This window comes from Pristiophorus japonicus, chromosome 12, assembly GCF_044704955.1.
Source record: "Pristiophorus japonicus isolate sPriJap1 chromosome 12, sPriJap1.hap1, whole genome shotgun sequence".
NCBI lineage: Eukaryota > Metazoa > Chordata > Chondrichthyes > Pristiophoridae > Pristiophorus > Pristiophorus japonicus.
Window position 1 is genome coordinate 199,366,861 of NC_091988.1, and position 12,749 is coordinate 199,379,609.

Genomic DNA, 12,749 nt, shown 5'->3' on the forward strand with positions numbered 1-12,749 from the left:
TTAATAAAGTATGATATCAGGGCAGTTGTGAGAGACGATATTGGCTCTAATGAACAAAATGTTGAATCATTGTGGATGGAGATTAGAGATAGTAAGGGGAAAAAGTCACTGGTGGGCGTAGTTCATAGGCCCCCAAATAATAACTTCATGGTGGGGCGGGCAATAATCAAGGGAATAATGGAGGCATGTGAAAAAGGAACGGCAGTAATCATGGGGGATTTTAACCTACATATCGATTGGTCAAATCAAATCGCACAGGGTAGCCTTGAGGAGGAATTCATAGAATGCATATGGGATTGTTTCTTAGAACAGTATGTTACAGAATCTACAAGGGAGCAAGCTATCTTAGATCTGGTCCTGTGCAATGAGACAGGAATAATAAACGATCTTCGAGTAAAAGATCCTCTCGGAATGAGTGATCACAGCATGGTTGAATTTGTAATACAGATTGAGGGTGAGGAAGTTGTGTCAGAAACGAGCGTACTATGCTTAAACAAAGGGGACTACAGTGGGATGAGGGCAGAGTTGGCTAAAGTAGACTGGGAACACAGACTAAACGGTGGCACAATTGAGGAACAGTGGAGGACTTTTAAGGAGCTCTTTCATAGTGCTCAACAAAAATATATTCCAGTGAAAAAGAAGGGTGGTAAGAGAAGGGATAACCAGCCGTGGATAACCAAGGAAATAAAGGAGAGTATCAAATTAAAAACCAATGCGTATAAGGTGGCCAAGGTTAGTGGGAAACTACAAGATTGGGAAACTTTTAAACGATAGCAAAGAATGACTAAGAAAGCAATAAAGAAAGGAAAGGTAGATTATAAAAGTAAACTTGCGCAAAACATAAAAACAGATAGTAAAAGCTTTTACAGATAAATAAAATGGAAAAGAGTGACTAAAGTAAATGTTGGTCCCTTAGAAGATGAGAAGGGGGATTTAATAATGGGAAATGTGGAAATGGCTGAGACCTTAAACAATTATTTTGCTTCGGTCTTCACAGTGGAAGATACAAAAACCATGCCAAAGATTGCTGGTCATGGGAATGTGGGAAGGGAGGACCTTGAGATAATCACTATCACTAGGGGGGTAGTGCTGGACAGGCTAATGGGACTCAAGGTAGACAAGTCCCCTGGTCCAGATGAAATACATCCCAGGGTATTAAGAGGTGGCGGAAGTTATAGCAGATGCATTCGTTATAATCTACCAAAATTCTCTGGACTCTGGGGAGGTCCCAGCGGATTGGAAAGCAGCTAATGTAACGCCTCTGTTTTAAAAAAAAAAAGGGGGACAGACAAAAGGCAGGTAACTATAGGCCGGTTAGTTTAACATCTGTACTGGGGAAAATGCTTGAAGCTATCATTAAGGAAGAAATAGTGGGACATCTAGATAGGAATAGTGCAATCAAGCAGACGCAACATGGATTCATGAAGGGGAAATCATGTTTAACTAATTTACTGGAATTCTTTGAGGATATAACGAGCATGGTGGATAGAGGTGTACCGATGGATGTGGTGTATTTAGATTTCTAAAAGGCATTCGATAAGATGCCACACAAAAGGTTACTGCAGAAGATAAAGGTACGCAGAGTCAGAGGAAATGTATTAGCATGGATCGAGAATTGGCTGGCTAACAGAAAGCAGAGAGTCGTGATAAATGGGTCCTTTTCGGGTTGGAAATCGGTGGTTAGTGGTGTGCCACAGGGATCGGTGCTGGGACCACAACTGTTTACAATATACATAGATGACCGAGAAGAGGGGACAGAGTGTAGTGCAACAAAATTTGCAGATGACCCAAAGATTAGTGGGAAAGTGGGTTGTGGAGAGGACACAGAGAGACTGCAAAGAGATTTAGATAGGTTAAGCGAATGGGCTAAGGTTTGGCAGATGGAATACAATGTCAGAAAATGTGAGGTCATCCACCTTGGGAGGGGGGGGTGGCGGGAAACAGTAAAAGGAAATATTATTTGAATGGGGAGAAATTACAACATGCTGAGGTGCAGAGGGACCTGGGGGTCCTTGTGTATGAATCCCAAAAAGTTAGTTTGCAGGTGCAGCAGGTAATCAGGAAGGTGAATGGAATGTTGGCCTTCATTGCGAGAGGGATGGAGTACAAAAGCAGGGAGGTCTCGCTGCAACTGTATTAGGGTATTGGTGAGGCCGCACCTGGAGTACTGCGTGCAGTTTTGGTCACCTTACTTAAGGAAGGATATACTGGCTTTGGAGGGGATACAGAGACAATTCACTAGGCTGATTCCGGAGATGAGGGGGTTACCTTATGATGATAGATTGAGTAGACTGGGTCTTTACTCGTTGGAGTTCAGAAGGATGAGGGGTGATCTTATAGAAACATTTAAAATAATGAAAGGGATAGACAAGATAGAGGCAGAGAGGTTGTTTCCACTGGTCGGGGAGACTAGAACTCGGGGGCACAGCCTCAAAATATGGGGGAGCCAATTTAAAACCGAGTTGAGAAGGAATTTCTTCTCCCAGAGGGTTGTGAATCTGTGGAATTCTCTGCCCAAGGAAGCAGTTGAGGCTAGCTCATTGAATGTATTCAAGTCACAGATAGATAGATTTTTAACCAAAAAGGGAATTAAGGGTTACGGGGAGCGGGCAGGTAAGTGGAGCTGAGTCCACGGCCAGATCAGCCATGATCTTGTTGAATGGCGGTGCAGACTAGAAGGGCCGAATGGCCTACTCCTGCACCTATTTTCTATGTTCAGACCCCTCATGATTTTAAATACCTCGATCAAATCTCCTCCCAATCTTCTCTGCTCTGAGGAGAACAACCCCAGCTTCCCTAGTCTATCCACGTAACTAAAGTCCCTCATCCCTGTAATCATTCTCGTAAATCTTTTCTGCACCCTCTCCAAGGCCTTCATATCCTTCCTAAAGTGCGGTACCCTGAATTGGACACACTATTCCAGTTGAGGCTGAATCAGTGTTTTATACAGGTTCATCAAAATTTCCACGTTTTTGTACTCTATTGGGGCGAAATTGTTCCTCATTAAAAAAAAAGTACCCGTTACCACTTCAAACTGGCGGCCACACTGCGGAGTCTAGTGGCCGCTGAGCTCCTGACAAATAGCCGCCGACACCGCAGTTCCCCTGGGCATTTCTTGCAGTGGTCTGCAGCTCCGCACCTCTTCCCCTTCACTTCCATGGTAGTGATTGACAGCACTCAGTGCGTCATCACGCTGCGCACCACCGAGGTTCCGGGAAGGAAGCGAGATTCCCCTTCCGAAGACGTGCGGCCGTTCGACGGTTCCAAAAGTTGCTTTTTTATGGTTGTTGCATCGTTGCAGATGCAACACTGCTGGAGCCTCTTAAAGGCTTGTTGTTGGAACAGAATTTTGTGTCGGCTGTTGGGTAAAGACCACTGGAGTTGAATTCACATCTTTATTTCTTTTTAAAGTATCTCTCTACGTTGAATTATTAATCAGCCTGAGGAGCTCTTTATCTCTTTTCAACTCCGTTTTCTATAAATTTGCGCTGCTGTTTTCAGTGTGAACTGCTTGCCGAGTGCAGGAGGCCACATCAAGGAGGCTGCGCTTGTGGAGGGTCTTGAGATGGGGACAGTGCTGTCAGGCCAACGGCTCCTGCGCATTGTATGTGCCACCGAGGCATGGTGGGGAAGGCGGCGCCGGGGGGGGGGCAAGGAATGCAGAGGCAACGGGCAGGGGCCGCCGACATCATTATGGAGCATGATAGAGAGGGCCAGAGAGATGGGCACAGAGAGCTGGTACATGAAGCCCCTCAATAAGGAGGAGAGTCAGGTTTGCTGATTCCCTCCAGCAGATAATGGGTGAGCAGCCCAGGAGGCAGCCTGCAGTGGAGCCAGATGCTGGGCAGCACCAGCCTACAGCTGACACTGCATGGCAACAGCCACGCTCTGGAAGCCATCAGAGGCTCCGTGCCCTGTTGTCCAGAGTGCATGAGAGAATTCTGAGCTTCCAGGGCAGTGGCCAGCTTGTGCAGAGAAAGGCCAAGACGAACTGAAGACACAGCTGCAAAATCTGCCCTTTAAGAAGGCCAGGGAGCAGCTGCATCGTAAGCATGATGGTTTTGCATCAAATGGATAAGGGGAATTTCTCAGTGCAAACACCACACCACTAAAAACAGCTATTGCCACCGGGAATTAAGACTCCACTCCATTTATGACCAAAAAAGGGCAATTTTGTTCTTATTACCACTGCAGTCATATCGGTGGTAATGGATGGCCAATGGTGGTGCGACCATCCAGTTTCAGGCGGAGGGCAATTTTGGCCCCAATACCTCTATTCATGAAGCCCAGGATCCCATAAGCTTTTATTAACTGCTTTCTCAGCATGTCTTCAACAATTTGTGCACTTATACCCGTAGGTCTCTTTGTTCATAAACACCCTTTAGGATTGTACCCTTTAGTTAATATTTCCCCCCCTCACTCTTTCTACAAAAATGTATCACTTCACACTTTTCTGTGTTAAATTTCATCTGCCGCGTGTCCGCCCATTCCACCAGTCCTCTTGAAGTCTATCACTATCCTCCTCACTGTTCACTGTACTTCCAAGTTTTGTGTCATCAGCAAATTTGGAAATTGTGCCCTGCACACCCACATCCAAGTCATTAAGTCAGAAAAGCAGTGGTCCTAGTACCAACCCCTGGGGAACACCACTGTATACCTTCCTCCAGTCCGAAAAACAACTGTTCACCATTACTCTGTTTCCTGTCACTTAGCCAAATTAATATCCATGCTTCCACTGTCCCTTTTATTCCTTGGGCTTGAACTTTGCTGGCAGGCCTATTATGTGGAACTTTCCCTTTTCTAAGGTTCAGATTGTGGGGTCGATATTCCTTTTCCCAGCCCCACAAGGACAAGGTAGGACTTCTGCCTACCATCCTGCCCTAGCTATAACCCCGGCCCATGTTCTTGGGTTGGGAGTCTTTGGCTATTCATGATGGTCTCCTGGCAGGATTCCTGGAAGCCCACCAATAGCCCGAATTAAAATGCTGCCACTGCAGCACCAGAAGAGGTAGGAATGGTAATAAAGAGGCAGACTAGCTTTGAAGGCTTTGGTGGAACTGAAGCCTTCAGCAGGTAATAATGGGGTGAAATGGAGGAACATTAATCTTACTACAAGGCCTTCATACCGTTACCTGCAGAATCTATGAGCAGGGTTCACCTGGCAGTCCTGGGGCAGGCAGTGGGAATAGGAGCAAACAGCAGGAAACTGCTGGGAACCCAGGGCCTGCCTCCCCGCTGATATTTGCATGCGGTAGGCAGAAAAGAGGCAATCACTCATCAGGCCCATAGAGGCAGGGGGAAGATATTTGAGGTCGGAGAGGAGGTGGTATTAGGTCTCACTGACTGATCTTCCCTGCTATTTCCAATTTGGGGTGAGATAGCGGAGGGAATCCTAGGCATGTGTCTTTTTGTTCTAGAATATGTGGTAGTCTCAATCACAATGGGCGACAGTAAAAAAACGGACGATATCAGATCAGCAGCATGTTTTACATCTCCACTGATTGTCATTTCCACTGACTTCAATTTGGGCTAATTTTACACACCGGAATCTTACTGGCCCTGCAAGTGCGAGTTTGGAGGCAGGTCCGCTGTCAAAATGGCAGTGATTGACAGCGGGACAGAAGCCCTCTCTGAACTAGCCTCCTTGTTAATTTCACAAGTGCTGGCTCTGCCTGCGTGTGCAGACCCGGCACTAAGCGGCGGGTCAGGCAATTGAAATACTTAAGCTGCTTAAAGGTATTTAAGCAGCATTTTATCAGGTCCTAATGGTTTTTTATGCGGTTCCCGGCCAGGCAAGTGTGTCGGGTTCTCAATGACTCTTCATTAATGTATAAAAGCTACCACTTCACAGATGTTCACTTTCCAATCTTGGAAGCTGAAGCCTTCAGGATTTGGAGGACACTTTTGAGCTTTATGCGGTTTGGAAGTGGTTGGGGTATACTCTCTATCCACTGTCAGCTCCTTGGAACAACCTATCCCACCATTGACCGATCGCTTCTGTCATCGCGACTTCAGCTGCCATCTATTCCAGCAGCATCAGTGCCCTTGAAAAAATCTCACCTTGGTCATCAGAATCCCACAATTAGTCCCAACATCAGCAGCACCACCACCAACACCACCAATCTTCTCCGCAATCACATGCTGCACAGGACACAGAGCATCAACACCTGACCGCATTGCTGCCCTGAGGCCTCACCATGGCCAGATTGACTTCACTTGACCATGTACACCCTGGCTGCCATATGATGCGCCAGGTTGGCAACACCCCACACCATTACCATAAAGCATCCTTACAATGTCCAAGTCATTCCTTTCACACTCTTCACCATTGCAGGGGTACCGTTATGTCTCATCATTCACTGAAACTCACTAAGCCACTTCTAAAGGTGCACACAGATCTGTCCAAAAATGCAAAATGTTGAAAATAAAGATTTCAATGGTTGACAACACATTAATGGAAACTTTACATGAACATTGGTGATAACACCCAAGTTTTATTAGTTGGTATGTTTGGACAAAGATGAGGGTGATTGTGGAGTGGAGGCTAGTGAGATGGGAAGTGATAATGTAGATAGAGATGGGCATTGGTGTGAGTAAGGATGTGCAGGAGGAGGGGAGGGAAGGCAGAGTGAAGGGGATATGATGATTGGAACAGCAGGATGAGGTTGAGTGTGGCTTTGCAGTAATGCTGCATGATCTACTGTGATCATTGAAGTTTGCGCCACTGCAGCCAGATCCTCCTGATTACATCCCTGTTTGTGTCCTCCTCTGCAATGTGCAAGCAGGCTGCGTTGGTGTCCTGGGGAAGTCTCTTCCGCCCATTGGAAGGGAAGAGAACCTCCCTGCGTGCTGTGACTCCCTCCATAAGCATACGGAGGGAATGATGGGAGAGCCTGGATGCAGCCGTGAACCTTTGTGCAGTGCTTGTCAGTATTTGCAGCACCTTAATGCTGCAGAACACAGACTGCGCAACTGTCAAAATGAATGTGGGCATGGTGCCTTTAAGGAAACTGGTTGATGACGTATCATCAAATGACATCATCAGACCCGCTTCCTTTTAATTGGCCGGGAATCTCGCTGGCCAGGCTTAACAAGCCCCATCATAAAATCATGTCGAAGGCCTGGATCAACACAGTTGCGGGGTTGCGACACGCCAAGGACGTCGCCCACCCCGGACCCGCCGAGGTTGGTAAAATCCAGCCCCTTATATTTGAAATCATTTCTTGTGGGACCGATCATGCATGGTCCAAACCAAAGTTGCGAACTTTCTCACCATCTGGTAGGTAACATTTAAACCATTGCACGCAACCATTGGTTTTCGCATATATTCTTTCATTGAGGTAAAGTTGTATGAGACACTTTTCCTGCAAGCGGATGTGGCTATTGAGGAACAGCAAGCTGTTGTCCAGGCTTCAGTGTGAGATGTTCCTTTGCTGTTAGTAAGTCGAGGGCCTAATATCTGATTTGTGCCCATCGGCCTTGTAAAATGTTCTCTTCCTTAAAGGTTTGTCAGTTTACAACCAGCAGTGCATGCCCAAAATGTAACTAATTGCAAAAGTGAAAATTGTGGTTAAGTGTCTAGACGTTACCTTACAATGACACCCCTCCTGTTACATCTCTGCTAGTACTTACACAAGTAGGGGAATATCAACTTGATGTTAAATGAAGAAACCATTGATGGCAAATAAACAAGTTTTGTTTCAAAATTTTACATTGGTTTCCATATTGCTATAATTATACATTTTGCTTGCTTAATATTTTCAGGACCATACAGCGATGTAATGATCCAACTTGTATAGTTGTGTTTTGAAAGGTTTTTTTTGCTCATTTTCTCATAAATTTAGTGTAAGTTCTTTTATACATGTAGGTGGCTCTTCAGCGAGCTTTTGACAAGATACCATATAGGAGACTATTGGAGAAGATTAAGAGGGAATGGGATCAGAGAGAGGATAGTAAATTGGACTAAAAACTGGCTATGAAGAAGGAAATAGAGAGTAGAAGTTAAGGCCAGTTTCTCCAGTCGGTTGGCAGTAGGTAGCGGTCGGTGTTCCATATAGTTTTGTTTTGGAACCACTTCTGTTCATTGTGTACATGAATCATTTGGGTATAGAGCAAGAAGAAGTGGTGCCCATATTTGCAGACAGTTCTAACATGGGAGGCATAGTAAATAATTCTGAGTACCAAAGGAAGCTGCAAATGGATATTGATAAGATGGAGGAATGGATAAAAGCCATGGCAAATTAAATTCAATGTCCGTAAATGTAAGTTGGTACATTTTGGTTAGAAAAAAGTGATAATTACACTTTGAATGATGAAAAACTAAATGGTGTGGAAGAGCGGAGGGAGTTGGGGGGGGGCCGGGGGGAGTGGCGTGGGGGTGCGTGGAGGAGTCTAGATTCACATGACATTAAAAGCAACACTTGTGGATAAGGTCTAAAAAATAGCCAATGAAATACTAGGTTTTATGACAAGATGGATATAATAATATAGTCAATGTTGTTGTAATTCCATAAAAAGCCTTAGTAAGACCATAGCTGGAGTACTCTGTGCAGTGTCCTCACAATAGGGAGGGTGTTGAGGCAACATGCTGTCTCTGGTATGAAGAAATACAAGTACAAAGAAAGACTTGAAAAATCAGGGGTGTTTTCATTAGAACAGAGGAGAATAAGCGGTGATTTGTTAGAGTTGTTTAAAATTATGAAGCGATGGAACAGAGTAAATAGAAATTGACTTTCCAGTGGTTGAGGCCTGCAATATCAGATTAAATGTAAGCGATTTAAGGCAGAGAGTAGGAGGTAGTGAGGCTGTGGAATGCACAACTGGAGTTAGTGATTTGAAGCCGAGATCATTTAAGAATAGATTAGGTAGGCAGTTTGAAGAAAAGGGGAATAAAGGGATCTAGAAACAAATGTGCAATTTGGACTGCTGCTCATGTGGAGGATAAACACCACAGACTAAATAGGCTGAACGTTCTGTTTCTGTGTTGTAATTTTTATGTAATTCCATGCTTTTACGACCCCATATCCTCTCCATCACTAAACCTCCTTACTTTCACCTCCGGAATATCGCCAGTCTCCATCCCTGTCTCAACCTGTCTGTTGCTGAAACCCTCAATCATGCTTTTATTACCTCCAGATTCAACTATTCCAGTGCTTTCCTGGCCGGCCACCCATCTTCCACCCTCCACAAACTTAAGGTCATCCAAAACTATGCTGCCCATATCCTAACTTGCACCATGTCACGTTCACCCATCACCCCTATGCTCATTGACCTACATTGGCTTCCAGTTCACCAACCCATTTTAAAATTCTCATCCTTGTGTTCAAATCCCTCCATGGCCTTGCCCCTCCTTATCTGTGTAATCTCCTCCAGTTGTTTCCTGGGCCCTCTGCCGCCTTCCTGATTGATTTACAGTAGGAGTGCACTGGCAGGCTGATGGAAATTTGGGGCTGATAATCAGTGTTCAAATGAAAACTGCTCAAGCTTTGCTTATGGTCACTCTTCTATTCACTACATTACTTGTTGCACTCATTGAAACAGTGAAAAATAAGAACGATTATTGAAAGGACTAATGACACTTTAATAGCCTGATGTTTTTCCTTGTGTTGTATTTTCTTTCCCTAGGCTTTAGACAAGGACAGGTCTGTACTCCAGAAAATGAAGAAAGCAGTCAAAGTGAGATATACCTCAGGTCAAGGTAAAGAAAAGAAACCCAATTGCATTAGCATACTTCTAGTCAAAACTTACTGCAATAACATTTTTTTTAAAACACTTTCAAGGATGGTTATTTGTTATATGGAGAATAATGTTGAATATTATTGCTTTGCAGTTATGTCATCAGGATATAGTGTCCTTCAATTATGTTGTTTTACAAAATCATCTGAACCCCAAAATGAGATTACTAACTTGTGTCGACTTATTAAAATGTATACTGTAAGTGTTTGTGGAGTCCATATTCTGTTTTTGTTTCTGTTTTTTCTTGATGGCCTATATTAATCCTGACACCGATAGACAAGATGATCCATGTTGTTGGTGTATGATTATGTGCACACAGGTAGGGGGGAACTTAATACTATCACTAATGAAGTAGTACTCGGTAAAATAATGGGACTAAAGGCAGACAAGTCCCCTGGACCTGATGCCTTACATCCTAGGGTCTTAAGAGAAGTGGCTGCAGAGATAGTGGATGCATTGGTTGTAACCTACCAAAATTCCCTGGATTCTGGGGTGGTCGCAGCAGATTGGAAAACCACAAATGTAACACCCCTATTTAAAAAAGGAGGCAGACAAAAAGCAGGAAACTATAGACCAGTTAGCCTAACATCTCTCATTGGAAAAATGCTGGAGTCCATTATTAAGGAAGCAGTAGTGGGATATTTGGAAAAGCATAATTCAATCAAGCAGAGTCAGCATGGATTTATGAAAGGGAAATCATGTTGACAAATTTGCTGGAGTTCTTTGAGGATGTAACGAGCAAGGTGGATAAGGGGGAACCTAGTCAATGTGGTGTATTTGGATTTCCAGAAGGCATTCAATAAGGTGCCACATAAGATGTTACTGCACAAGATAAAAGTTCATGGGGTTGGGGGTAATATATTAGCATGGATAGAGGATTGGCTAACTAACAGAAAACAGTCGTTGGGATAAATGGATCATTTTCCAGTTGGCAAACAGTGACTAGTGGGATGCCGCAGGGATCGGTACTGGGTCCGCAACTATTTTACAATCTATATTAATGACTTGGATGAAGGGATGAGTGTAATGTAGCCAAGTTTGCTGATGATACAAAGACTGATGGGAAAGCAAATTGTGAGGATACAAAAAATCTGCAAAGGGATATAGACAGACTAAGTGAGTGGGCAAAAGTTTGGCAGATGGAGTAAATTGTGGGAAAATGTGAGGTTATCCACTTTGGCTGAAATAATAGAAAAGCAAATTATAATTTAAATGGAGAAAAATTGCAAAGTGCTGCAGTAACGAGAGACTTGGGGGTCCTTGTGCATGGAACACAAAAAGTTAGTATGCAGGTACAGCAAGTAATCAGGAAGGCAAATGGAATGTTGGCCTTTATTGCAAGGTGGATAGAGTATAAAAGCAGAGAAGTCCTGCTACACCTATACAGGGTATTGGTGAGACCACACCTAGAGTACTGTGTACAGTTTTGGTCTCCGTATTTAAGGAAGGATATACTTGCATTGGAGGCTGTTCAGAGAAGGTTCACTAGGTTGATTCCGGAGATGAGGGAGTTGTCTTATGAGGAAAGGTTGGGCCTATACTCATTGGAGTTCAGAAGAATGTGAGGTGATCTTATCGAAACATATAAGATTATGAGGCAACGTGACGAGGTGGATGCAGAGGATATTTCCACTCATAGGGGAAACTAAAACTAGGGGACATGGGGCTCAATTTTCCCCAGTGATTTGCGCCATTTTTTTTTGGCCTAAGTTTAAAAATCCACAGTTTCCCCAATCAATTTGCACCAGCATAATTCAGTTAGGATTTTTTTTAGGTACGTTTTTTTTCAGCCAAAGTGGGCGTAACCTGCCACCCACGCTAATTCTGGCCATTTAGGCAAGTTTGGCCAGCTAAGAATTACTCCAGTTCTGCATAGGCCAACGTATGTGGCCTCTGCAGAAAAACCTTCTGGAGAGTTAAAGAAATCGGTGCAGGTAAATAAATCGGCACAGGTGAGTGCAGCAAATGCGCAGACAGCAGCAGCAGGAAAGGTGAGAGAGAGAGAGAGATGTGGGGTGGGTGAGGGAGTGGGGAGAGAGGGTGAGGGGGTGGGTGGAAGCACCTCGGGTGTAGTTAGGTGCAGGGACTGGGAGGGAGGAGGCCATTCGGCCTGGGATAGGGGCGGGGTAGTGGACTGGCAAGCCCTTCGGCCTGGGCTAGGAACGGGGAGCGGGATTGGTAAGGCGCTCAGGGCCAGGATCGGGCGGGGGATCGGACCGGTAAGGCACTCAGCCAGGGCTAGGAGCGGGGAGCGGGACCGGTAAAGCACTCGAGGCTGCGGTGGGGGGGGGAGCAGAAATCTGCCTGGCAAGGCGCTTGGGGTTGGGGGGGGGGGGGGGTGGTTTGGGGGCAGGGACCGGCAAGCCCTTCAGCTAGGGGTGGGGGAGCGGCAAGGCACTTGGAGCTTGGGGGGTGGTCCGGGACCAGTAAGGCATGCAGGCTGATGAGGGGGGGGGGGGGGGGGGATCGGATCGGACCGGCAAGGCCTTCAGCCAAGGCTAGGGGCGGGAGGCCGGCAAGGCACTCGGGGCTGTGGGGGGGAGCTGGAGCTGGAGCTGGTGGAGCTGCACAGGCACAGGCAAGGGGCTCTGGGTTGGGTAGGGAAGCAGACCGGCAAGCTCTTCGGCCAGGGGCGAGGAACGGCACCGGCGTTAATAATTGGAGGTAAGTTGCTGCAATATATTTTAATGTGTTTTTAAGTTGCAAGCTGGCTGTATGTTTCACTTTGCAGCCTCAGCTCGCTTTGTGTCTCTGGTTACCGTGGCAACACGATCTTTTTGGTGCAGATCAAGGCTTCACCCCCAAAACTAAAGGACAGGTTAGACCATGCTATAATGAAGAAATCCAACAGGGAAACTTAGAACTTTTTTTTTGGCGTACTTGGGCCCCCAAAAAACGGGCATAACTCTTCAAGTATGCCAAAAAAAAATCTTTGAGGAAAATTGAGCCCACAGTCTTAGAATAAGGGGCCGCCCATTTAAAACTGAGATGAGAAGGAATTTCTTCTCTGAGGG

General features: G+C 45.4%; 1 protein-coding gene across 3 annotated transcripts in view; it reads left to right on the forward strand.

Annotated features, from left to right (window-relative positions):
* Positions 1-12,749, forward strand: part of unm_sa1614 (un-named sa1614) — a 220,584-nt gene that overhangs the window by 70,807 nt on the left and 137,028 nt on the right. For all 3 annotated transcript variants that reach the window (XM_070896406.1, XM_070896408.1, XM_070896407.1), the window contains one exon: positions 9,625-9,697. In XM_070896406.1, coding sequence (XP_070752507.1) covers positions 9,625-9,697 — 73 coding nt within the window. The remainder of the gene's footprint in view (positions 1-9,624; positions 9,698-12,749) is intronic.